General features: G+C 41.0%; 1 protein-coding gene across 1 annotated transcript in view; it reads left to right on the forward strand.

The window, feature by feature from the left end:
- The window catches only part of LOC126419317 (junctional adhesion molecule B-like), a 715524-nt gene that overhangs the window by 416457 nt on the left and 271085 nt on the right, over window positions 1-27982 (forward strand). Inside the window, exon 3 of the mRNA XM_050086497.1 lies at window positions 2357-2490. Coding sequence (XP_049942454.1) covers window positions 2357-2490 — 134 coding nt within the window. The remainder of the gene's footprint in view (window positions 1-2356; window positions 2491-27982) is intronic.

The raw sequence follows: 27982 nt of genomic DNA on the forward strand, positions 1-27982 counted from the left end.
TAGTTCATTATCTAATTAATATTGTTGTGGGGTTTATAATCAATTATTTTTCTTAATTTTTGCAGGGAGGTTACACTTGGCTCCATCTCCATTTCCTTGTTTATCATTTAAAATATTTTAGCTGGGAGGTTACACTTGCCGACTTCTGCTCAGTACAACCGTCCACTCGCTACTACTACTGCCGACTGACTACTACTATTCCTGCCGACTCGCTTCACGCAACTGTTCCTGCCGACTCGCTACACACAACTGTCGTCTCGCGCGGTCAAGCGCAGACTAGCAACAATAAATAACTCTCTGGTCAGAGATTCTGTCATGCCTCGCCATCGCTGGTAATGAATACATACGTCTTTCAATATTAAAATATATATCAACCAGTGTAATTTAAAATTCTGTTAATATCTTACTTGAAAAAATTCCTTGCTCTACTCCTTGTTTTGTACAGCGTATTCTGTATCGTGATTTATCGTTTAAAATAATTGCAATCAGCAAATCCTTTCATAACATCGGTAGTTAACAGAAATTCTTACATATTGGATTCCCTTGGATCTTTTTCCTTGAGAAATTTGATAGAGGATGTGAGTGAATGTTGTTTGTTCTATGGTTGTACGTGAATTATTTCTCACTTGTTTCGTTGGCTTTAATCAATAAATAAGCACCTTCATTTCTTCGTAAGTGTAACGTTCAAAGAGATATAAAATTATTAATACACCGATCTTACTGAGGAACAGCCGTAAATGTTAGCTGCGCATTATTTTATTCCACAGTCGCACTACTATAATATCTAACCAGCATCACAGCGTTCTATTACAATAGTTCTTTAATTAATTTGGACATTTAATTTCGTACAGAAGTTACAATTTATGTTTTTAATCTATCTACTTATACTGTGTCATCCACTGCTCAGCCAAACATCAGTTGAGTTTAATTGAATATCGAAATTACTAAGAACGGAATCTGAGTGATACTCAGTTACCTAAACTGGTGGACCGATTAATGGTGAAAGGCCAATATCTGGAATGAAGGTGCAGTCGATCGCGAAAAATAATGTTTGGTCCACATAAAATCAAACTGTAAATTAGCTTCGAGTGTAATCACCGCAGTAGATGATCGTCGTCATAACATTTGAAACTGATGTTTTGTGACGTCCATCAGTAAAACGATTCGCACTGTGGAAGCGCTGCATGCTAGTAGAGCTTACATTTTGACCGTTGGTAATATGGTTAAATGACAAAGGTTGTAAGAACTTGCTTCTCAGTTATTACGACAGGTAGGTGTTTCGAGAAGTACGCTTTTATACCGATATTTTAAGCAGAGCACTTCTCAGTACGGTTACTTTGAATTAATATGTAGCAAATTAAACGGCCTTCCTCAGTGGGAAAGATTAAACTCTGCAGTTAGAGAGCTTTCGATGAACCGTAACATTGGATAAAATGTGTGTCATGTGAAACGTACGAACTATACGGGTTGGTTGGCTAAATACAGAGAATTATTTTTAGGGAACACATTCCATACTGTCGGACACTTGTGGGGTTTGCACACGACTGAGACACTCTTCTCATGGTACGTAGAAAAGTACAAAGAACTACATCAGTACATCAATACAATGTATTAATAAAAACTGAAAGTCTTGGAAGAAAATTAGCAATCACTTGTTATGAAGCAGATTTTATTGTCCTTCTACATTTACTTATTTTTGAAGTGTTCTGTTTCGTTTCCAAGTGAACAGTCCTCAGACCCGTTGATAAAAGTCCGCAGCCCGTGGTCGTGCGGTAGCGTTCTCGCTTCCCACGCCCGGGTTCCCCGGGTTCGATTCCCGGCGGGGTCAGGGATTTTCTCGGCCTCGTGATGACTGGGTGTTGTGTGCTGTCCTTAGGTTAGTTAGGTTTAAGTAGCTCTAAGTTCTAGGGGACTGATGACCTCAGATGTTAAGTACCATAGTGCTCAGAGCCAAACATTGATAAAAATGAAATTACTAATCAAAATATATTATTCGGTACACTACATTGCAATTACACCCCTCTGAAATCAAATGTACAATAGCGGTGCTGACCATAACGGCAACAAAAATAATCCACGCAATGTATCAGCAAAATTTACTTGCAACGTCACAGGATAATAAAGTGGTTTTGTATCATCCACGTTTTTCGTATAACCCGCAAGACAAATGCAACCTCGTGCCGTCTGGTACATATATCTCACACGAATGAAAAATACGTTTTAAACCAAATTAACTATTATCTGAGAATATTGTTGTTGTAAATACATGTAGCCTATAAAGCTTTGGTTTTGTGATGCGTAAAAAATATATAGATCAGAATTTAACTCTGATGTTCATATCGCTGTCTGTTGGCAGTTCTGGCGCCGGCGCACCAACACGGGCTGTACACGGGCCCGTTCTTCGACACGAGCATGCCTACCAACATAACGGCGCAACTAGGCACACATGCCTACCTGCCGTGCCGTATCAAGCAGCTCGGAAACAAATCGGTAAGTTAATGGCAACGATCTTTTCTCTTGTAGTTTGCGAAGCGTATGTCAGTACTTATCTCAGAGGGACTGCATTATCTTGAAGAAAAAATTCACAATTTCCTCCTGTTCCTGCGCGTTATAATCCTGGCGTACCAACGTAACTTCCGAAGCAGCTTACGACGCGAATATTGTCTACTTCGTTACAAATCAGACACGCATCGTCGAAAAGTGTGATAACATTCTAAAATCCCCAAGGCATTTCCTTCAGAATACACCTACTTTAACACGGTATTTCGCTAATTCACACATGTTTACGTGAAACATACCTGTTACTGTACAGTTTAATAAGTAAACAAAAATAACTGGATTAATACGATGGAAAATTTACATCATTCTCTCAATAGGTTCTTCTATACTTCTTGATTTCAGAGTGGTCCCTGATTAGTTATATACATAATTTCTAAATATTTTCTTGCGAGCCATTGGCTCTACAAGTACAGTAAGACACTTTATTTACACACCTTAGGGCACGGTTGCTGTTGGAGGCCATCGTTGTTAAAAACAAGTCAACTAGCCCCAGAAGAAGCAAGCATATTACGAGGGTATCCGGAAACGTAGGGTACAAGGCATGTAGCTTTAGCCTAGAATGTCCGTGGGGAAGTTGGGACCAATTCCGTGTAGCGGGAAGCCAGCGGAAGGAAACATCATTCCCAGCAATCGGTAGCTCGCCGATTCGTGTAGTGGTGATTATTAGAAATTAACGTTCTCGTTCTAGATCCCGTCAAGTGCGAAGGGCATGAACGTAATAGCGATTGATCGCGAAATTGTTCCAGTTTATGGAGAGGACGTAATGTCAAGGCCGCATCTGACGAAATGGGTACGGAAATTCACGATGGAGACAGAAGCGGAAGGTCGTCTCTTGTGACTGATGATGTCCTACAGAGAATTGAAGAACGTCTCTCCTCTGATCGATCGACAATTGACGACGTGCATGCAGTTTGTCCAAACATTTCACGAACTGTTGTTCATGAAATCGTAACTGATCAAGTAAATTTTCACAAGTTGTGCGCGCGATGGGTGCCCAAGATGCTTACCGAAGCGCAGAAAATGAAGAGTCAGTGTCTTTCGCGAATTTCTTGGCCGTTTTGAGAGTGCAGGTGAGGCTTCTCTTAACTCCATAGTGACAGGAGATGAAACTTGGACTTATCGCCATGCTCCAGAGAGCAAACAACAATCAATGTAGTGGTGCCATACTTATTCTCCTTCCACCGAAATTTCAAAACTCAGCAAACAGCCAGTAAAATCATGGTGTCAGTGTTTTGGGACAGAAATGGGGTTCTGCTCGTTGATATTTTGGAACGATGTGAAACAATAAGTGCTGTAAGATATTGTGAGACCATGAGGAAACTTCGCAGAGCTATACAAAACAAACGTTGCGGGATATTGACAACAGGAGTCTGTCTCCTTCATGACAACTCGCGTCCGCACGCCACTAATGTAACGCAAGAGTTGTTGACTTCGTTTGGTTGATGTGTTTGAAGCCACCCATATCACAGCCCATATTTCGCACTTAGTGACTATCATCTGTTCGCTAAATTTAACCGAGCGAGGTGGCGCAGTGGTTAGACACTGGACTCGCATTCGGGAGGACGACGGTTCAATCCCGCGTCCGGCCATCCTGATTTAGGTTTTCCGCGATTTCCCTAAAATCGCTCCAGGCAAATGCCGGGATGGTTCCTTTGAAAGGGCACGGCCGATTTCCTTCCCAATCCTTCCCTAACCTGAGCTTGCGCTCCGTCTATAATGACCTCGTTGTCGACGGGACGTTAAACACTAACCTAACCTAACCATACAAATGATGCGTAGCAAAGGGTACTTCGTGCTGATGTTTCGTGGTAGAGGCTGTTTTGTACTAATGTTTCGTGGAAGAGGGTGCATCCTGCCGATTTTGCGAGGGGTGTTGGGTTGTTTGGGGGGAGGGGACCAGACAGCGAGGTAATCGGTCTCATCGGATTAGGGAAGGACGGGGAAGGAAGACGGCCGTACCCTGCCAAAGGAACAGACCCGGCATTTGCCTGGAGCGATTTAGGTAAATAACGGTAAACCTAAATCAGGATGGCAGGACACGGGATTCAACCGTAGTCCTCCCGAATGCGAGGCCAGTGTGCTAGCCACTGCGCCACCTCACTCGGTTGCGATACTGCTAGGCAGATGGAGCTTAGTAGGGATGATACGTCGGAAGGGGCAGGGAAAGGTCACACAGGTCGTGTAGCTCGCGATGCGCCTGGCGCTGGAGTCGGGCGACCGGCAGTGAAAGCTGACAGGTTAAAAGGAAGGATGAAACCACTTAATCCGACCGGGATTAGCTGCCGTGACCTTCCGGGCTCCAGACACGTGCTCCATCGTTAGAGCACTAGGTTTCTGATCAACATTGATGCTCCTTGGAGTTGTAGCAGTCTTTTATTTTACTGCTTTTCTCGCCAGATACCGCCCCCTCTGTAGCTGACCAGCTCATAATTCCCATCATTGTCATTAGACGTCCCTCCAAACACCAATTACACTCAACAACAAATTCGAAGTGAAAGTGTGTAAATTGTATGATTTTGAGTTAGTTATGTTTATTTCAGTATAAAATGGAACAAAATCATCTCATAAACATATAGCTCTAATTTTTTTTTTTAAAGTAATCTACATTTTTGTATGAATAACTCACTAACTAAACATGCATTCATGTTCCAAGATATAGAATAACAAAATTTAAGTGAATAATAACTTGAATTATGTAATGTGTTATGCATCGATAAATTTCTGTGCCATTCTGGAAGTACAAAAGTAAAATATAAAGAAAAATTAAGATAATATGACACGAATGAAAATACTTTGTAAGTCTACTTTGTACCAGAAGTATGTAAAGCACAGAAGAAAATATATAAATTAACTGGTCACAAATGAATATAAAGGATTACAAATGTTAAATGTTTCGTTCAGAGATAAATCCAGAAGATGACCGTTTTCGCTTGGCTTGACGTTTATACACATATTCGGGAACGTCCCTTATGACAGTCCAGCAGTAATTTGCTAAAATAGTAGGACTCCACTTGTAACCTCCCCCTCACTTACCGACCTTAATGACAGTGAAAAATTAAACCGCGTGTACCTAATGGAAATTTGGGAAAAGCAATCGTCACCGAAGTTAATCTATCGGTAAAGAGGGAGGAAAGGGTTACATCTAAATGAAAGGAAAAATGCAAATGAAACTGGTGGAAATTAATTTTGAAAAGGGGTAAAGTTAATAAAGAAAGTAAATGTGCAGCCGTTACATTAACAATTAACTAGCGGTAATTAGGTATTTGAGATTTGGGGAAATCACGGTCGCCAGTCCTAAGGACAATTACTATAGTAACTGAAAAAGAAAGGTAATTACACATATAATTGGCACTAGAAGCGTGGCAACTGAAGGTTGACACGTGTAGTGTGAAAATTGAAAGTTTGTCAGAAGTAATAAATTTCGCTACACTCTGACTTAATTTAGCAAAAGGATTAATAAAACTGGAAAATCGAAAGTTAATTTAGTGACTGAAGTTAATAGTGAGCTTTCTTTCTGAAGCACACCGACATTCAGTAAAATAAGGTTAGTCTTGGACTACCTCAACAATCATTTCAAAAGCTACTTGAATCTACGCAATTTAGAAATAAGAGAATTAACTTTGAACTTGAATTAAATGATTCTGAACAATTAGCAATAGTAAAATTTAGTACGTACCAAGCTGAGCTGCAGTCACAGGTAAGCTAAAATACGGTAACAAAACTCGCACTCTTAATTTGTGCTTGTGTAATCTAACTATTGTAGCCAGCTAATGCTTGAATTGAACTTTGAAATTAAAGCAGTGAAATGGAATTATGCTGGCGTTTGAATTTCAACGACACTCGGGTTCATTTCGGAAAAGGAAGGGACCCTGCTTGGCAGTGCAATTGGGACAATGAGCAACAAAGGTTCATGCTAAGTTGCTGTAATTTTGCGAGGCAAATGGAACAAGATTAAAAGCTGAGGTCTGCCATACAGTTCTAAAACTTTACGTGCTTCCAGTCTTCCTTGTTGGTTGATTGAAGGTTCGAAGCCGTCGATCGAGGAGGTGGCGACAGTCACTCATTGTCGGCCGTCGCTGTTGCAGAAGCTGGATGTTGGCGGGCCTTCTTCTCGACACGGTCACCAGACGAAACGGGCTCTTGATGTGCGCTAGTTAATGTTTCCCGTCCGCGACACCATGTCAGAAACTATCATCGCAAGTCGAGCGCAATTACATGCTGCCAAACCCCGAAAGCGCGGCAACTTGCGGGAGCGTCACACCACGCACCTGCTCCACTCGCTACTCCAGCCAGACTCTCCTGTTCTGCCCGCGCTTCACGCGGCAGAGTTAACACTACCAAAGATCCTACACACTTTGAGTCTTCACACGACCTATCGATGTAATCGTTCGATAGCAGTTTTCCCTAGGCAAGACCCAGCGTAAAAATACAAATAATATTTACGAAACAAATCAATTATACATCGACATGAGTGCATAAATATATATATATACAAACAGTAAAACAATTACAATATATAAAGAGACAGAAATGTCATATCTTGAGGTAACAAAACAAGGAAAAAAAAATAATAGTACAATAGATGAAAATAGGAGGATATGCATTTCCGGCGTTACACGTGCCCCACATTGTCTGAGGATGTTCGTGTAACGTCAACAGACTCAGAAAATGTCCCAAAAAAGAAACAGCGGAAATGCATATGCTCAAAACATCAACAAAATTTAGCATTCGTCTAATTAAGCATAAATCAATTTTTAGACCATAATAATTGAGTGGAGACACTCCTAATCTTATTCCACTCTGTCATCTTGCACAAAATAAAACAGGTTGACAACATATTAAAATTCATAGAAAATATAGAAAATGGTTTAGCTATTCCAAAATCATTAAAATTCGTAACACTATGAGGAATGGAATACTATTTGCAAAATTAATTAGATTGCATGGTCATAAAACCAGGTAGATCAAAATACGCAAACTAATAATTATTTACATAGAATACACATTTTTATGTAACCTTTTCATAATTAATTTTCTCGTCATGTCCAATTAACGCTAAACAAGAAAATAATATACATCAGATCGAAAAAAACATAAATATTGACAGTAGAATTCTTTCAGCTGTCCAGGAAGAAAAACAATTCCGCCTTCCGTACTCGCAAGTACAAAGAATGCCGACAGCGGCCCAAGAGCCAACAGCGGCACAAGAGCCGACAGCGGCTCGCCTCGCCAGTATTGTTGCGCCCGCGTGTGCGGCACGCTTGATCTCACTAGCCCTTGTGACGGCGTTTCCAGAACGTCCGTTCCACTGAATTCTTTCGGAAAAACTCACTCCCGAGTAATCTCAAGGAGTCCATAAACACTATCACAGTGGATAACTCAACACTGTCCATCATCACACATGTACAAGCCTGAAACTTAAAACAGCGTCTAAGTACATCGGCAATGACTAGTAAAACACATATTCATGAAATCTTACAAAATCATATTTACATTGCTTAATCTACTGTGACTCAGCTGAAAACTTAAACTAGCAGCTTGGATTTTTCAGTTGATTAGATCATGATTAAATTGATTAAAATTAAATTGATTAATCAAAATTAATTACTTATTAATTACAACTTCTTTAATGACCTTGGTCAGTCAAAAGCATGGCAATCTAGCAAACCTTAAATCTTACACTCTATATTTACATATTGTACAAATTACCCATTGTGTGGTATCAATCGATCCTAGGTTGGTACAATTTCAAATCTACTATATTTCGAATACCTAATAGCTTTCCAGAGCTTGGATACTCTAAGCAATAAGCATTTGTGTGAGGTATACCAATGACTTTATATGGTCCATTATAAACAAACTTAAATTTAGAGATTTCATTGTCTATCTCGCTCGATTTCTCATGAGCTTTTACAAGTACTAAGTCTCCGATCGCAAACTTAGCAAAACGCGCTTTAGCGTCATGACGACGTATGCGAGCATCGGCTTTTAGCTTCATTACTTCTCGCAAACGATCTTTTTTCACACCAATACTAATGTCAATCCGTGGAGGGAATTTAATTATCTCTTCCACTAAACTTTTACTTCTGTCATCCAGCAGGATTTCCTCTGGAGAAAATCCCGTCGATTCATGTCTCAAGGTGTTCATAATTCTCTCAAATACTGCTACATATTTGCCCCATGCCCTATGGTTGTGATGGCAATAGGTACGGCACAGTCGGCCTAGCTCGCGCATATACCTCTCAGCGGGATTCCCAGCCGGACAATAAGCTGAAATATGGATCACATCGACCCCATTACTTTCCATGCCTTCATTCCACAACTTAGAAGTAAATTGTGCCCCATTGTCTGATAGAATCGCCTTGGGCTTACCAATATGAACAAAATAATCGTTCACCAGCTTGCTATAGACCGCTTTGGCTGTAGCTTTCCTAATCGGGTATAGCTTGATGAACTTGGAAAAAGCTTCTAGCACTACTAAAATGTAGGCAAAGTTTCCTGATGACTTGGACAAAGGTCCGTACAAGTCCACGCACAGTAACTCAAAGGTGTCGTTAGGCCTTATACTTTGCATAGGACCACGACTCGTACAGTTGGTAACCTTCACCTTCTGACATAAATCGCAAGTTTTCACTCTGTCAGTAACTCGTTTTAACATGTTGTTGAAATGCACTACTTCACTCAGCTTTTCCGTACATTTCTTTGGTCCACAGTGACCATACGCCAAATGGTAGTAGTCTATTATTTCCGTGGCGTATTTGCTGGGCCAGCATACCCGCCAAATATTACTATCTTCACCCTTACGTATGTACAAGATATGATCGTATATCTTGTAATACTTCCTTAATTTCTCTCCTTCTGGACTCTTTTCATCATATCGGGTTTTCACCATATTTAAACAACCATCCTCGTTCTGATGACGACGTAGATTCTTACAAATGTTCATTATTAATTTACGTCCCTCAACTTCTTTAAAATAGTACAATTTGACCACTCCATCTGCCTCATCTTTCAATAGACCTTGATTAGACTCGGGCAACCGCGACAGCGCATCCGCTACGCAATTGTCGGTCCCTTTTACGTAACAGATGTCATAGTTAAATTGCTGTAAATACAGCGACCACCTAGTCAGTCTTTCGTGAAGTAGTTTACAATCCTTCAGATAAGTGAGCGCCTTATGGTCCGTATGAATAATCACCTTACGGTCCCATAGGTAACCCTTGAACTTCTTGAATCCCCACACGATAGCGAGACACTCTTTCTCAGAAATCGTGTAGTTTCGCTCACTTTTTGATAAAGTTCGACTCGCGAACGCTATCGTCCGGTGTTCCTTATCCTCCCCTTTACGAACTTCTTGGAACAGTTCTACCCCCACCCCGTAATTCGACGAATCCGTTCCCAGATGGAAGGGTAGCGATAAATCAGGATGAAATAGTATGTTAGATCTTAACAACTCGTCTTTTAATCTCTCGAAAGCGGTCTGACACCCGTCAGTCCACACAAACGGAACATTTTTGCGTAAGAGGTTATTCAAATTTTCATCATTAAACACTTGTCCTTTTACAAATTTACGGTAAAATCCTGTGAGCCCTAGAAAACTTTTTAACTGTTTCCTAGACTTGGGTGGAGGACAATTCCTTATTGCCTCTAGTTTCTCTGGGTCTTTCGTAATACCAGCAGTGGTAATTACATGCCCTAAAAATTTCAGTTCCTGCTTCACAAATTCGCATTTCTTTAGCTTTAGAGTCATTCCGCCACGGCGCAATGCTCTAAAAACTTCATCTAACAGGTCACAATGGTCATGCCAAGTGGCATTGGCCAACAATAGGTCGTCAACATATACAGTTAATCTTGAACTCAAAGCCGGTCCTAGCACTTTATCTAGGGCCCTGATGAATACGGACACAGATATATTAAGTCCAAACGGCAGTACTCTATACTGATAACACCTGCCCGCAAACAAGAAGGCGGTGTATGGCCTAGATTCTTCTTCGAGTTCTATTTGCCAGTAACTAGCTGTCAGATCGAGGCTAGTCATGAACTTAACGTCATGAAAACGTTGCAAAATCTCCTCCATACTCTCTGGTCTGTCTGTTTCACGTTGAACGACCCTATTCAACGTGCGTGCGTCAATCACAATACGCACACTACCATCCCGTTTTGCTACAATGACCAAACCGTTATTGTATGGACTTGTACTTCTTTCAATCACTCCCCATTCGATCATCTTATCTATCTCCCGTTGCACTGCTTCCTTTTTGGACAGCGGTATAGCATACGGTCTCACGAAGAATGGTTCGTGCGGAATTACATGCAACTTGCATGTATATCCTTCCACAAGACCCGGTTTGTCTGAAAACACACTCTTATTCCGCATCATCACTTCATACAGGCCTCGTCTTTGTTCGTGTGTTACGTTTGACATACCGTCTACAATACTTTCCAATTCAGTTTCTACACTATTGTCAGTGCCGAGATTCCTCACATTACAGTAGTTCAAATTCATACCTACATCAATACCATTCGGCCAGTTAACAATGTGTATAGGCTGGTATTGCCTATGCACACCGTCTCCTGCCTCGTCAAAGCTAACTACTATCGTTTTATCTAGTGACATACATGTCAAAGTTTTGCTTTCGCAGTTAATCACTGCACGGTACCTTAATAGCCAATCTAACCCGATAATTACTTCCGTAGTTAAGTCTGGCACGACGACAAACTCTTGTTCAAATCGTGCCCCACATATCTCGAAGTGGACAAAAATCTGTTTTGTGACCGGTTTACTGGCCTTCCCAGTAGCACCGATAATTTTCACTCCTGTTACTGGCATAACTACGACGCCGGGTCTGTCTTTCAGTAACTCAAATATTTTCCCAGATACAGCACTCAATTCTGCACCGGTGTCAATCAACACGTTTAGTTGTAGGTCGCGCATATTAACAGACACTACTATCTGTCTACACTTGTCCTCGACTGTTTCATTATTTTCCCGCAGTAAATCCTCGTCTATATCCAGGTCATTCCAGAAAAAGCCATCCGGCTTTGATCCTAAATTCGGCTTATCTGGCGGCTTTTTCAGCCTCTGTTCACATACAGTTTTAATTTCAACACGTCTGTCCTGAGGCTTAGTCTGTAGCTTCGCCTCCAATACCGAAACCTTTTCCTGTAACTTGTCAACTAGTGAGTGTTGCATTGCTATCAATTCACTAATTGTCACCTTCGTTGATTCCTCTTTAGTCAGATTGATCTCATCTGCCAATATACCTGGAGAAATGTGCCCAGTAGCATCTGAAATTACTTCCTCTGGATCTGCGCAACCCACACTGCTATCGTCTGACCGTATAACGTCAGCTCTAACCTCATACACACTGTAATCTACGTGGTTTTCTACCAATCGTGTCCGGCTATCACTAAAATTTTCGTAATCTTTCTCCTTAATACTCTCGCAACGTTTAAACTGGAGGTTTGCGTCGGATGGGTCGGCTACTTCTATCACTATAACTTTCGGTAAAGTCTGCCGGTTAGGGCCAGAACTTTCCGTTACTACTTCAACATCTAACTCCTGCGGGACGAAACACGACGAATCTTGCTCGTGCTCCCCATTAACATCAACTATTTCTGGTAAAGTCTGCCGGTTAGGGCCAGAACTTTCCATCACTTCACAAATACTATCTTCCTGTGGGACGAGACGCGGCAAATTCTGCCCGCGCTCTCCATAAATGCTTCTCCCGTACAGGCCCCTATAATCTCTTAGTTCGTCGTATAAGCGACCGAACTGCCTTAACCAGACCTCATCCCTCTCTGCATCCCCTCGCTCAACGACGGACGTGTTATCCGACATCTGATCTTCTCTCAACAATTGCGAATCATTCTTAAACTCAATCTCCAGTTCCGCTGTGGGTATTACAGCTGCCCCTTTATAATCGATTTCCGGAACACTACTTAAATTGTTCTCACTGACAGTGAATGTATTTTCTACTGCCGTGTATACAGTTGATCTACTAGTTGTGGGCGCACTCCTTTCTCCTAACACTGGCACACTCTCCCGCCGTTGATTATTCCACACGGAATTTTCATAACGACGACACCTGGGTTTTCTCCTGTTATTGGGCCGCCAAAATTTCTCCACGCCTGGTCGGCCCCTCACCGGCGCGGCTAATGGTTTCCCTGTCTCGTCCCAGCAGATACGCTCCCCGGATGTTGCTGAGGCGGCTGATCACACCCTCTGGCGTTATTACTATTCTGTGAAGCCCGTATCACGTTAGTATGATACTGGTTTCCGTCATTCCTGTTATTATTTGCATTGTACCGATTGTTATTACGGTCCGAACCATTATTGTTATTGCTGCCATGGTTGCGGTATGCATTATTCCCGTGGTTATCGTTGTTGTGGTTGCTGTGGTACCCGTTGTTGTTACCACGGCCTCTGCCACTGTCGCGATTATTGCGCCAATTGTCCTCGTCCTCCACTCTTTCCAGGAAATCATTGATTGTCCTGTAATTGCTTCCTACGTATCGTTTTGTATCATCTGGAAGCTTCTTGTAGAGTTCCCAGACTATTTCGGATTCCGAGCGGCGGTCACGCAAATATTCCAACTTGCGGATCCAGCCCTCAGAAAACTCCTTCATCGAACCGCGCGAATTCGCATCGAAAGGCCTCGATACGACAAATTCGCGCCAGACACTTTGCTGTTTTTGCTCTGACCAGTATTCAGCCAGAAACAAATTTTTAAATTCGTCAAAAGTCAGGTTCCTAATGTTGAGGTTTAAGCCCCAACGCTTGGCATCACCAGCCAACACATCAATAATCGCATTAATTTTTCTCTCATTAGTCCATGATCTGGGTAAAACTCTTTCACAATTTTTAATGAAATCCGTCGCGTGTATACCGCCTTTTTTCAAGGGGTCGAACCGCTCCTCTTTCGTCAACAATTCCGAACTATGTGCACAGATTGGCACATAGCTCTGTTTTTCGTCAAGTTTCTTTTCTAATTCCGACACTCTCATAATTACTTGGCAAGTGGTTGTCGCAAGCGTTTCCACTTCCCTCTTTTTCTCTTCGCAGGTATTAGCCTGCTCCCTCACTTTAGTGTCTACTTCGGACACTAAAGCCTTTAAAGTTTCCACCTTCTGTTGATCCTCTTTTTTCACTAATTGAATTTGTTCCGTCACCTTATTCTCGATGATCGGAGCAACTGCTTCTCCTACACTTTTCTCGATTCTGCTAATTTCGGAATCAAAACGAGTATTTATGCTCGCAATTTCCGCCTGAACGCCTATCATTTCCTGTTTAAGGTTACCGATTTCGGTATTAATTACAACAATATCTTCTTTGATTTTATCAGCTTTTGTATTAACAACTCCAACATTGTTGTTAACAACATTAGTAGCTTTGTTCTGATTGTCTAGCTTTCGTTCAATTTTTTCAGACTGAGCTTCTTGCTTGGCAGACAGAGCTATAATTTCTGCCGATTGACTCTTGATTTCATTAATCAAAACATTCAATAAATCAGTTAAATTCCCGGAGACTGCCGGTTTTACTTCCGTAGCTGGTTCCTCTATACATGTTCCCCCGTATTCATCATCAAGGGGTACAGATTTCATTTTCGCTTCCGATTCCGAAACATTTTCTAAAGTTTGGAATTCCATTTCTGCTCTTTGTTGCGTTTCGGCGGTCGCGTCTTTCATGCTAGCCGCCTGCCCCTGAACAATGGGAACCGCCGTGCGCGTTTCCCACTGTTCGACCGATTGTTCCGTATCCAAGTCTACCAAATTTTGGTAATTGTTGCCTTCACTCATTTTAATAATTTTCAATATAAACGACAAATCTCAAATGTAATTAGGATTCTCCCACTACTTATTCTCGCTGACGTAACGGCCTGTACGTAACCAGTACTTTGTTACGAGATTTGCACAATGCCAAATTCGTGTCCAGAACAACCTCAGATCCGAAGATTGTCCTGTCACCAGGTCGCCACGTGTAACCTCCCCCTCACTTACCGACCTTAATGACAGTGAAAAATTAAACCGCGTGTACCTAATGGAAATTTGGGAAAAGCAATCGTCACCGAAGTTAATCTATCGGTAAAGAGGGAGGAAAGGGTTACATCTAAATGAAAGGAAAAATGCAAATGAAACTGGTGGAAATTAATTTTGAAAAGGGGTAAAGTTAATAAAGAAAGTAAATGTGCAGCCGTTACATTAACAATTAACTAGCGGTAATTAGGTATTTGAGATTTGGGGAAATCACGGTCGCCAGTCCTAAGGACAATTACTATAGTAACTGAAAAAGAAAGGTAATTACACATATAATTGGCACTAGAAGCGTGGCAACTGAAGGTTGACACGTGTAGTGTGAAAATTGAAAGTTTGTCAGAAGTAATAAATTTCGCTACACTCTGACTTAATTTAGCAAAAGGATTAATAAAACTGGAAAATCGAAAGTTAATTTAGTGACTGAAGTTAATAGTGAGCTTTCTTTCTGAAGCACACCGACATTCAGTAAAATAAGGTTAGTCTTGGACTACCTCAACAATCATTTCAAAAGCTACGTGAATCTACGCAATTTAGAAATAAGAGAATTAACTTTGAACTTGAATTAAATGATTCTGAACAATTAGCAATAGTAAAATTTAGTACGTACCAAGCTGAGCTGCAGTCACAGGTAAGCTAAAATACGGTAACAAAACTCGCACTCTTAATTTGTGCTTGTGTAATCTAACTATTGTAGCCAGCTAATGCTTGAATTGAACTTTGAAATTAAAGCAGTGAAATGGAATTATGCTGGCGTTTGAATTTCAACGACACTCGGGTTCATTTCGGAAAAGGAAGGGACCCTGCTTGGCAGTGCAATTGGGACAATGAGCAACAAAGGTTCATGCTAAGTTGCTGTAATTTTGCGAGGCAAATGGAACAAGATTAAAAGCTGAGGTCTGCCATACAGTTCTAAAACTTTACGTGCTTCCAGTCTTCCTTGTTGGTTGATTGAAGGTTCGAAGCCGTCGATCGAGGAGGTGGCGACAGTCACTCATTGTCGGCCGTCGCTGTTGCAGAAGCTGGATGTTGGCGGGCCTTCTTCTCGACACGGTCACCAGACGAAACGGGCTCTTGATGTGCGCTAGTTAATGTTTCCCGTCCGCGACACCATGTCAGAAACTATCATCGCAAGTCGAGCGCAATTACATGCTGCCAAACCCCGAAAGCGCGGCAACTTGCGGGAGCGTCACACCACGCACCTGCTCCACTCGCTACTCCAGCCAGACTCTCCTGTTCTGCCCGCGCTTCACGCGGCAGAGTTAACACTACCAAAGATCCTACACACTTTGAGTCTTCACACGACCTATCGATGTAATCGTTCGATAGCAGTTTTCCCTAGGCAAGACCCAGCGTAAAAATACAAATAATATTTACGAAACAAATCAATTATACATCGACATGAGTGCATAAATATATATATATATACAAACAGTAAAACAATTACAATATATAAAGAGACAGAAATGTCATATCTTGAGGTAACAAAACAAGGAAAAAAAAATAATAGTACAATAGATGAAAATAGGAGGATATGCATTTCCGGCGTTACACACTTTCCGTCATACCTCTTCTCAAATGTGCCAATATCTTGATGAAATCACTCCCCATGTTTATCACTTATTCCACCACAATCTCTATGGAAGAAGTCAAGATGATTATGTAAGAAAAGCATTTTCAATGACATGTTGCAACCAAGTTTTTCATAAGATGACAAACTGTTATCTACAATCTCCTTGTAATTTATTGCTCGTTTTTTTTATTAGAACTGTCAATGCATGCTCCTCATCACCTTGCATGATTCCATCAAACGTATGGTCTCCTAAACTCTCTCGGATCTGTGGGCCTAGAAAGATGCCCTCCTTTACTTTGGCATCACTTAAGTAAGGGAATTTTTGTCTTACGTACTTAAACGCGTCACCATCTTTGTTCATTCCCTTAACACAGTTTTTCATGAGACCCAACTTAATGTGCAAGGGCGGGAGCAGAATCTTTTCACGGTCTATTAGAGGTTCAATCTTTATGTTCTTCATACCTTGTTGAAGAGATTTTCTGGTGGGCTATTCGTATTTACTGTAATGAGATGCACGAGCTCGGCTATCCCATTCACAGAGAAAGCAGCAATATTTAGTATACCTTAACTTCATACCTAATAGCACTTTCAAGTCACCACAAATCTGCCATTGAGAGTCATTATACTTGACGGCTTCTTGCAAAATTTTCATGTTTTTATGACTCTATCATATCCACACTATGCCAAACTGGAATGGAAGGAAGCTCATTACCAATATATATAAGCACTGCTTTTAAGCTAAACTTTGACGAATCAGTACAGGGTCTCCATTCATCATGGCTGTAATTAATTCTGAGAGCCTTCATTAGACTACTTATGTCCACACATACCAAAAGACTATTTTGCATGTCAGAAAAAGGAGTGAATTGTTGCTCCCTTCTGGGGTAGAATGCAACATTTACATTGCTTTCCAGAAAATTACGCTGCTGCAATCTTGATGTTAAAATCTCAGCCTTAGCTTTAGAGAGCTCCAAAGCTCTAATGAGATCACTTAACTCATTTTGGAATAAATTTTGTGGATCATCAGTTGATGATGTACTTGGAAGAAACCCTGTGTCTTGTGATGTACATGGTTCAGGACATTCATAATCCCCATCAGAAGTAATTTCGTACTCTGCCGGTGGTTCAGGTACTGGCAATCCATCCCCATGTGGAACTGGACGTATGGCAGATGGAATGTTGGCTCAGATCACTGTCCGCTTCTTCTTCTTCAATATTCCCTTCCTGATAGGAACAAATATACAAAAGTAGCAGTCACTGTTATGGTTAGTTGGCTCGCACCTTATCATGGGCACTGCAAAGGGCATTGAACGTCCTTTCCCATGCATCCAATTCCTGAAGTTGCTCGCACAAGGGTTGCAGATCACATGTGGAGCTCAGGGTTTATCATGATCACTTATTTTTCACCCAAAATAACAACTGTACACTTTTCTAAACAGTGGAGTAATTTGCTGCTTTTGTGAAGCAAATGTCACTTCTGCACACACATAGCAAAATGTGTCTGCAGTGTTAACACGAACTCGTGGCATTTTTGTTCACTTCAGTAGCAGTCAACTTGAACAACTGGTAGTCAATCTGGAAACAAATGTGCAAAAATTATTACATGCATTAATAAAGTCACTGAACTTGAGGAGGTGAGAGACAAGAGATCACTAAAATTGGTTTCAAAGTAACTTCTGATTACATTATAGGAGTGACAGTGATCAATGTGTTACAAATATTTACTGTTAAAAACAGTCTTGATCACAATTTATTTATTACGGTGACCGGTTTCGACCACTACTGTGGTCATCTTCAGACCAATGAGTAGGAACCTGGAACTTCTCCAGCAGAAGGAGGTTCCTACTCATTGGTCTGAAGATGACCACAGTAGCGGTCGAAACCAGTCACCGTAATAAATAAATTGTGATCAAGACTGTTTTAAATATAATATATTGGTTTCAAAGCGTTTATATCCAAAACATTATACACAAGTAAGACCAGGGACAATAATATAATCCGTTGTTACTAGTTATTATGACTCTGACAAACAATTATAATATTTGATTTTAAACGTAACATAAAAATCCGTTTATAGTTAACTCACCGTAATAAAACGGTATGAAATGAAAACTAGAGCTAATTTTAAATTGTCTTCGTGATATTAGCGATCAGTATATTAGAACTGCAGCACAGTGTTGCATGCGCAACAGATAATGACACCTACATTACACATCTTTCATTACTTAGCGGTAATACAGAGTTTGGATGAACATACGTAACGCGACAGACACAATACATTAACACCGAGCCAGGTGACGCAGTGGTTAGCACACTGCACTCGCGTTCGGGAGGACGACGCTTCAAACTCAATTCCGGCCATCCTGTTTTAGGTTTTCCGTGATTTCCCAAAATCACTTCTGGTAAACGCCTTTCCTTTGAAAGGTCACGACCGATTTCCTTCCCCATCCTTCCATAATCCAATGGGACCGATGACTTCGCCGTTTGGTCCCCTCCCCCAAACTAACCATCGGCCGCCACCAATCAACAACAAATTGTCATGCCTAATATGGTGTAAGAAAAACGTTGGCATTAAATGTAGGTTCCACTCGCTCGGAGTGTGTAAACACAGGTCCCGTATGGATTTCAGGGGAGATGATGGAGGTGGATAGCGATCACGTTCATTTATCTCCGAAGTGAACCAGCTAGGCTCAGTATCACGCTGGTACTTGTGGTAGCCGGGTAGATACGACAGTTCATCCGGTGGTCACAAAACTAGTTTTGTACGATGCAAGCTGCGTGAGCAGGACTCCTGTCGACTTAGATCACAGCATCACCATTGTGAAGCAAACACTGTACCAATGAATCGACCTGATCAGACAAAATGGTAGCGTAAACCTTGCCAGTAATGCGATCGTGGGGAGTATTCGTGGTCCATGCAAGAGCCAGAAGTTGGAAAAAATTTGAAACAAGACTAATCCGCCCAAATGAATTTCTTCCATTGCTTTAGCAGCACATTTTCATATAACGAGCGTATGCATGACTTACGAGTGGTTCTGGAATTGCAGATTGCGCTGCAGCTCCGTGTGTATGCAGCTACCTATGTGTTCGTTTGGTGTTGACTGCGACCGCGAGTGTGACATTCATTGCTGGTGCGACTTTATCGGTTGTCATCCTCTTGTTTTTTTTCGTTACAGAGTCCTTTAACGACCGTCTGACACTATCGCTCAACACACTCTTTCACCCGCGTTTTGACCTATCTGATGATGTCTATCCGATTTCCCTGTACTCATTACAAATATTCGACACTGTGCCTCTTCGATCACCAAACAAGGGATACTTTCCTTAGGGGAGCAGCCACCATACGAGCACCAAAAAGTTACCGACATTCAACTTCACTTAATTCCGACATAATGCACTTGCAACCACGCAGACCACGACAGACACTTGCAGTGTATTGAGAATATGTCACAGGTGTCATTCATGGTCAAATACAGCAATTGAACCTGCAAAATTGGCTAGCCGCTGCACTTACGTTCAAACACACGTTTCCATATTTTTACCCAAATTATACAGACAAACCTTCCTCGTAAAATCGAATATGTATCAGTGAAATCCATCTCAGAATCGCTACAGAAATTTCTGAGATTACCCTCCACACACACACACACACACACACACACACACACTGTAAGTGGGCTGTTTAGATTTCTATGTTGGTAACACCACGTAGCGCTCTGTATGAAAATCACTGGCTGTGCTGTGCGCAGTCTGTGGCTGGTTGGCATTGTTGGAATATTTGCTATTGTAGTCGGGCAGTTGGATGTGAACAGCGCGTAGAGTTGTGCAGTTGGAGGTGAGCCGCGAGCAGTGGTGGATGTGGGGAGAGAGATGGCAGAATTTTGAGAGCGGACTTTTTGGACGTGTGTCCATCAGAAAGAGCAAATTTGTAATACTGGATATCATCAACTGATATATGTATATGATGACTTTTGAACATTATGAAGGTAAATACATTGTTTGTTCTCTATCAAAATCTTTCATTTGCTAACTATGCCGATCAGTAGTTAGTGCCTTCAGTAGTTAGAATCTTTTATTTAGCCGGCTGTATTGGCGCTCGCTGTATTGCAGTAGTTCAAGTAACGAAGATTTTTGTAAGGTAAGTGATTCATGAAAGGTACAGGTTATTGTTACTCGGGGCCATTCTTTTGTAGGGATTATTGAATGTCCGACTGCGTTGCGCTAAAAAAATATTTTGTGTCAGTTTACTGTTGATCAGAATAAGTAAAGAGAGAAATGTGTGAGTACGTTCAATTTGGTTCAGCTGTTTGAAAATCAAATTTACCAGCACAGTAATTCACGAATTTTTCTAAGGGGATGTTTCATCACACACACACACACACACACACACACACACACACACACTCACACACAGAGACAGAGAGAGAGAGAGAGAGAGACTTTGTTGTATATGATATGTATAGAAGCTCGATAACATAAAAGGTATTTGTTTAGGCTATTACTATTAGCTTTCTTTCGTTTTCTCCTGGTACAATTGACTGCAACATTAATACACTGCCCATGTAGGGTTAGTCATCCACTTTATAATGAATACACGTAAAAAAATAAACTTTCACATTCACTGCGCTTTCATGTTTGTTGTCGGGGATGTAGCGGGAATAAGTGCAGACAGTTTTATATGTGGTACTTTAATATGTACACACATAAATGTGTTCGTTATTTTTTCCCTACAGCTAACGATCTTAGTGCAAAGAAGTCACATATTTTACCACGTGATGAATCCTGCACTGTCGTAACTGCACCACTAACTGGATTACACCCGACAGTGTAACCCAGCCGTTTTCCACCATCATGTGCACATTTCCAACACCTGACCTGTTCCCAGCCGAAAATGAGCAATAGTGTCTTCTTCTTGCCACATTCATTTGGAGATACTAAACAGTCTACAAACATATGACTTGTGATTGCTGTAATCAGTGGTCTGCAAATGACATAAAATACTAACCTGAAGTTGTTCAGCACACCGTAATCTGTCACCATTGCGCAGCACTTATACCTGTTACAGCCTGCGCAGCACCAGGATTAAATTATAAATGGTTTCTTTTCTCGGGAGGCTTCCCTAGGTTCAAATGCAAATGTTGGAAATGCAAATCCTTTCCCAATCATTCCCAGTTGGAACTCCCTCTGTCCCACTACCAGTTCGCCTGCTTCTATCTTGGTTTACTACTTGCAAAGCCAGTTCTAGCTGGAGAATTAAAAATAAATCGTTTGACTCAGAAATGAAGACGGAAAAGGGATAACAAGAACAGCCTCTTGCCATCTTGTCGGAATACACAGTAGACGATGTGAAAGAACGATCCCAAATAGGTCATTGCAAGTTCTAAATCACCGCTGGACTGCTACAAGCGAAGGAAACTTTTATTAAAATTTCAGATTTACTGGAATCAAATTTTGACATCAAAATAAGGAGAAGTTTCTCAAACTTAAAACAGTCATGCAGTAGTGAAACGTGGAGCGTACTAGTAAAAAACGTATATTAGAGTGGAAATCGTATTATTAATTATGATGAGGCACAGAAATCATACATCAGTTGTAACTCACGGTACACATTTTGGGGTCTAGAATGACCGCTGTTATGAAGATTAAATATTCTGAATGAATCAACATCAATTGTGAAGTCAGCATGTCTGTTAGTTAGCGAGATACATAAGCAATCTAATTATACTTAAAGAACATCAGATTAGACAGGCGACTAGACAGGTGACTGGGTAACAAGCAGAACACATAATGTCTTAGTAGAGGGAAGCTAACGTTAGAAGCAGAGCTACGAACAGCATGGGTCTGGAAAGTGTAACATGACTGCTATCGTTCAAAAAATAAACAGCTGAACACTTTGGCTGTTCGCATTTTTGTGAAACATGATCGTACTGTTTGATGATAATGCTGAATGCTGAAACAATTGGAGAGAACTACAGTTTAGTGACCGATTCCAAGCAGAAATAAATGTACTGAAACGCCCTCGAAAAGACTGGCTAGTGACGAAACAACTGGATATCGTTTATTAGACCCAGTTACAACCAGAAAATATTCTGTAAATTCTCTCCGGAGTGGTTAAAGATGAAGACATCATTTACATCTATTCGTGAGATGGCATCACATTGAGATTTGTGAGAGTAACTCGTCCTCATAGCAGAGCGGTTTGAAATCACCTTTTGAATGAAGTTTCGCCGGTTTAAGTCCCTCACCAAGTAGCATATAAAGGAAGATCGAAAGGACACCTGTACGGTTCAAGCACATATTTAATGTTCTCACGCTGACGACACAACGTAATGCTCTAATGAGCCAGTAAGAGGGGCTACTAGAAACACGCTGTTCCTCGTAATAAAGCTTAAAAATTTCAAATATCAGCTTTCCAGTACAAATTAGAAAACAGTTTATTTCCTGCAGCACACACGTCACCACATTAAAATGAGGGACATTGAGACTTGCAAACAAGTAAACCGATAGTTTTTCCTACCATACCACCCTCCTCCGAACTATCAGTTTAATAAGTCACAGCTGCAAAATACTAACGCGAATTCTTTACAGACGAATGGAAAAACTGGTAGAAGCGGACCTCGGGGAAGATCAGTTTGGATTCCGTAGAAATGTTGGAACACGTGAGGCAATACTAACCTTACGACTTATCTTAGAAGAAAGATTAACAAATGGCAAACCTACGTTTCTAGCATTTGCAGACTTAGAGAAAGCTTTTGACAACGTTAACTGGAATACTCTCTTTCAAATTCTGAAGGTGGCAGGGGTAAAATACAGGGAGCGAAAGGCTATTTACAATTTGTACAGAAACCAGATGGCAGTTATAAGAGTCGAGGGGCACGAAAGGGAAGCAATGGTTGGGAAAGGAGTGAGACAGGGTTGTAGTCTCTCCCCGATGTTATTCAATCTGTATATTGAGCAAGCAGTAAAGGAAACAAAAGAAAAATTCGGAGTAGGTATTAAAATTCATGGAGAAGAAGTAAAAACTTTGAGGTTCGCCGATGACATTGTAATTCTGTCAGAGACAGCAAAGGACTTGGAAGAGCAGTTGAACAGAATGGACAGTGTCTTGAAAGGAGGATATAAGATGAACATCAACAAAAGCAAAACAAGGATAAAGGAATGTAGTCAAAGTAAATCGGGTGATGCTGAGGGGATTAGATTAGGAAATGAGACACTTAAAGTAGTAAAGGAGTTTTGCTATTTAGGGAGTAAAATATCTGATGATGGTCGAAGTAGAGATGATATAAAATGTAGACTGGCAATGGCAAGGAAATAGTTTCTTAAGAAGAGAAATTTGTTAACATCGAGTATAGATTTAAGTGTCAGGAAGTCGTTTCTGAAAGTATTTGTATGGAGTGTAGCCATGTATGGAAGTGAAACATGGACGATAACCAGTTTGGACAAGAAGAAAATAGAAGCTTTCGAAATGTGGTGCTACAGAAGAATGCTGAAGATAAGGTGGGTAGATCACGTAACTAATGAGGAGGTATTGAATTGGATTGGGGAGAAGAGAAGTTTGTGGCACAACTTGACTAGAAGAAGGGATCGGTTGGTAGGACATGTTTTGAGGCATCAAGGGATCACAAATTTAGCATTGGAGGGCAGCGTGGAGGGTAAATATCGTAGAGGGAGACCAAGAGATGAATACACTAAGCAGATTCAGAAGGATGTAGGTTGCAGTAGGTACTGGGAGATGAAGAAGCTTGCACAGGGTAGAGTAGCATGGAGGGCTGAATCAAACCAGTCTCAGGACTGAAGACCACAACAACAACAACCACCCTCCTCCCGCTGACCATGTCCTAAGACAACAGAAAGAGAGGGAAATGATTTTGGTACATTGTGTTAGCTTGCGTTGCGTAAACTTGTATCTTTACCCTTGTGGACGATCCAGTGTTAACTGTTTTAATGAGTTGATATTATCTTCAAGCACCGTAATTTCGGCGCGAAAGTACTACGACCAACTAAGTCAAAACTAACACAATCAACAACAATCAACGATACTAGTGATTCTAGTAGTCATTTATTATATTTTCTGTATTTGTGTAAAATTTTGGTCACGTGCTTGACTTCAAATATTTTCAGCAACTGAACACGCTCTCAACAACTGGCCAACAACTAGCCTATCAGCGTGCGTATGGGTGACAGGTTGAGTGAGCGAAAAATTGTAATGCTTCGACAACCTTGGGAACATTACGTTCGAAGTTACTTCACCTAGAATCCCTTTGCTTTCGTGGTTCGATTTCCTTGTTCTTCAGTTGTTATTTGAGTTCGGGTGAAAGAATTACTGAACCAGCAGAGGCAATGGCACATAGAAAAAGTGAAATTTGGAAGTATTTTATTAAACTACACAATAAACGAACTTAAGAAAGCAGCACACCACAACACCAAGATCAAATTATATGCTTAATAAGGTAGTAAGAGTGTATATAGTGCGTTACGTACTTCTTACTATAAATACACGAAGACATGGATAGAAGAAGGGTGTTAATCAAGAAATATGGTTTTGAAATAATCAGGTTCCAAAAATTACGATATTAATAACCTATCTTAGGATATCTGCAATACAATCTGCCATGACATATTTTATGCTACTTTCTAAACAACGGTCCATAGACGGAGAAATGATATTAAAGAATGTCCTTTGACATCTTACCTTAGCAATGTAGCCTGCCAAGGCACATTTTTCTATAGTAATTTCTACATAGCAGATTGTTGTTGTTGTTGTGGTCTTCAGTCCTGAGACTGGTTTGATGCAGCTCTCCATGCTACTCTATCCTGTGCAAGCTTTTTCATCTCCCAGTACCTACTGCAACCTACATCCTTCTGAATCTGCTTAGTGTATTCATCTCTTGGTCTCCCTCAACGATTTTTACCCTCCACGCTGCCCTCCAATACTAAATTGGTGATCCCTTGATGCCTCAGAACATGTCCTACCAACCGATCCCTTCTTCTGGTCAAGTTGTGCCACAAACTTCTCTTCTCCCCAATCCTATTCAATACTTCCTCATTAGTTATGTGATCTACCCATCTAATCTTCAGCATTCTTCTGTAGCACCACATTTCGAAAGCTTCTATTCTCTTCTTGTCCAAACTACTTATCGTCCACGTTTCACTTCCATACATGGCTACACTCCATACAAATACTTTCAGAAATGACTTCCTGACACTTAAATCAATACTGGATGTTAACAAATTTCTCTTCTTCAGAAACGCTTTCCTTGCCATTGCCAGCCTACATTTTATATCCTCTCTACTTCGACCATCATCAGTTATTTTGCTCCCCAAATAGCAAAACTCCTTTACTACTTTAAGTGCCTCATTTCCTAATCTAATTCCCTCAGCATCACCCGACTTAATTAGACTACATTCCATTATCCTTGTTTTGCTTTTGTTGATGTTCATCTTATATCCTCCTTTCAAGACACTGTCCATTCCATTCAACTGCTCTTCCAAGTCCTATGCTGTCTCTGACAGAATTACAATGTCATCGGCGAACCTCAAAGTTTTTATTGCTTCTCCATGAATTTTAATACCTACTCCGAATTTTTCTTTTGTTTCCTTTACTGCTTGCTCAATATACAGATTGAACAACATCGGGGAGAGGCTACAACCCTGTCTCACTCCTTTCCCAACCACTGCTTCCCTTTCATGCCCCTCGACTCTTATAACTGCCATCTGGTTTCTGTACAAATTGTAAATAGCCTTTCGCTCCCTGTATTTTACCCCTGCCACCTTTAGAATTTGAAAGAGAGTTTTCCAGTCAACATTGTCAAAAGCTTTCTCTAAGTCTACAAATGCTAGAAACGTAGGTTTGCCTTTCCTTAATCTTTCTTCTAAGAGTCGTAAGGTCAGTATTGCCTCACGTGTTCCAGTGTTTCTACGGAATCCAAACTGATCTTCCCCGAGGTTGGCTTCTACTAGTTTTTCCTTTCGTCTGTAAAGAATTCGTGTTAGTATTTTGCAGCTGTGACTTATTAAGCTGATAGTTCGGTAATTTTCACATCTGTCAACACCTGCTTTCTTTGGAATTGGAATTATTATATTCTTTTTGAAGTCTGAGGGTATTTCGCCTGTTTCATACATCTTGCTCACCAGATGGTAGAGTTTTGTCAGGACTGGCTCTCCCACGGCCGTCAGTAGTTCCAGTGGAATATTGTCTACTCCGGGGGCCTTGTTTCGACTCAGGTCTTTCAGTGCTCTGTCAAACTCTTCACGCAGTATCATATCTCCCATTTCATCTTCATCTACATCCTCTTCCATTTCCATAATATTGTCCTCAAGTACATCGCCCTTGTATAGACCCTCTATATACTCCTTCCACCTTTCTGCTTTCCCTTCTTTGCTTGGAACTGGGTTTCCATCTGAGCTCTTGATATTCATACAAGTCGTTCTCTTATCTCCAAAGGTCTCTTTAATTTTCCTGTAGGCGGTATCTATCTTACCACTAGTGAGATAGGCCTCTACATCCTTACATTTGTCCTCTAGCCATCCCTGCTTAGCCATTTTGCACTTCCTGTCGATCTCATTTTTGAGACGTTTGTATTCCTTTTTGCCTGTTTCACTTACTGCATTTTTATACTTTCTCCTTTCATCAATTAAATTCAATATTCCTTCTGTTACCCAAGGATTTCTACTAGCCCTCGTCTTTTTACCTACTTGATCCTCTGCTGCCTTCACTACTTCATCCCCCAAAGCTACCCATTCTTCTTCTACTGTATTTCTTTCCCCCATTCCTGTCAATTGCTCCCTTATGCTCTCCCTGAATCTCTGTACAACCTCTGGTTCTTTTAGTTTATCCAGGTCCCATCTCCTTAAATTCCCACCTTTTTGCAGTTTCTTCAGTTTTAATCTACAGGTCATAACCAATAGATTGTGGTCAGAGTCCACATCTGCCCCTGGAAATGTCTTACAATTTAAAACCTGGTTCCTAAATCTCTGTCTTACCATTATATAATCTATCTGATACCTTTTAGTATCTCCAGGGTTCTTCCATGTATACAACCTTCTTTGATGATTCTTAAACCAAGTGTTAGTTATGATTATGTTGTGCTCTGTGCAAAATTCGACCAGGCGGCTTCCTCTTTCATTTCTGTCCCCCAATCCATATTCACCTACTATGTTTCCTTCTCTCCCTTTTCGTACACTCGAATTCCAGTCACCCATGACTATTAAATTTTCGTCTCCCCTCACAATCTGAATAATTTCTTTTATTTCATCATACATTTCTTCAATTCATTCGTCGTCTGCAGAGCTAGTTGGCATATAAACTTGTACTACTGTAGTAGGTGTGGGCTTCGTATCTATCTTGGCCACAATAATGCGTTCACTATGCTGTTTGTAGTAGCTTACCCGCATTCCTATTTTCCTATTCATTATTAAACCTACTCCTGCATTACCCCTATTTGATTTTGTGTTTATAACCCTGTAGTCACCTGACCAGAAGTCTTGTTCCTCCTGCCACCGAACTTCACTAATTCCCACTATATCTAACTTCAACCTATCCATTTCCCTTTTTAAATTTTCTAACCTACCTGCCCGATTAAGGGATCGGACATTCCACGCTCCGATCCGTAGAACGCCAGTTTTCTTTCTCCTGATAACGACATCCTCTTGAGTAGTCCCCGCCCGGAGATCCGAATGGGGGACTATTTTACCTCCGGAATATTTTACCCAAGAGGACGCCATCATCATGTAATCATACAGTAAAGCTGGATGCCCTCGGGAAAAATTACGGCTGTAGTTTCCCCTTGCTTTCAGCCGTTCGCAGTACCAGCACAG

The sequence above is a fragment of the Schistocerca serialis genome, chromosome 9 (assembly GCF_023864345.2).
Source record: "Schistocerca serialis cubense isolate TAMUIC-IGC-003099 chromosome 9, iqSchSeri2.2, whole genome shotgun sequence".
Lineage (NCBI taxonomy): Eukaryota > Metazoa > Arthropoda > Insecta > Orthoptera > Acrididae > Schistocerca > Schistocerca serialis.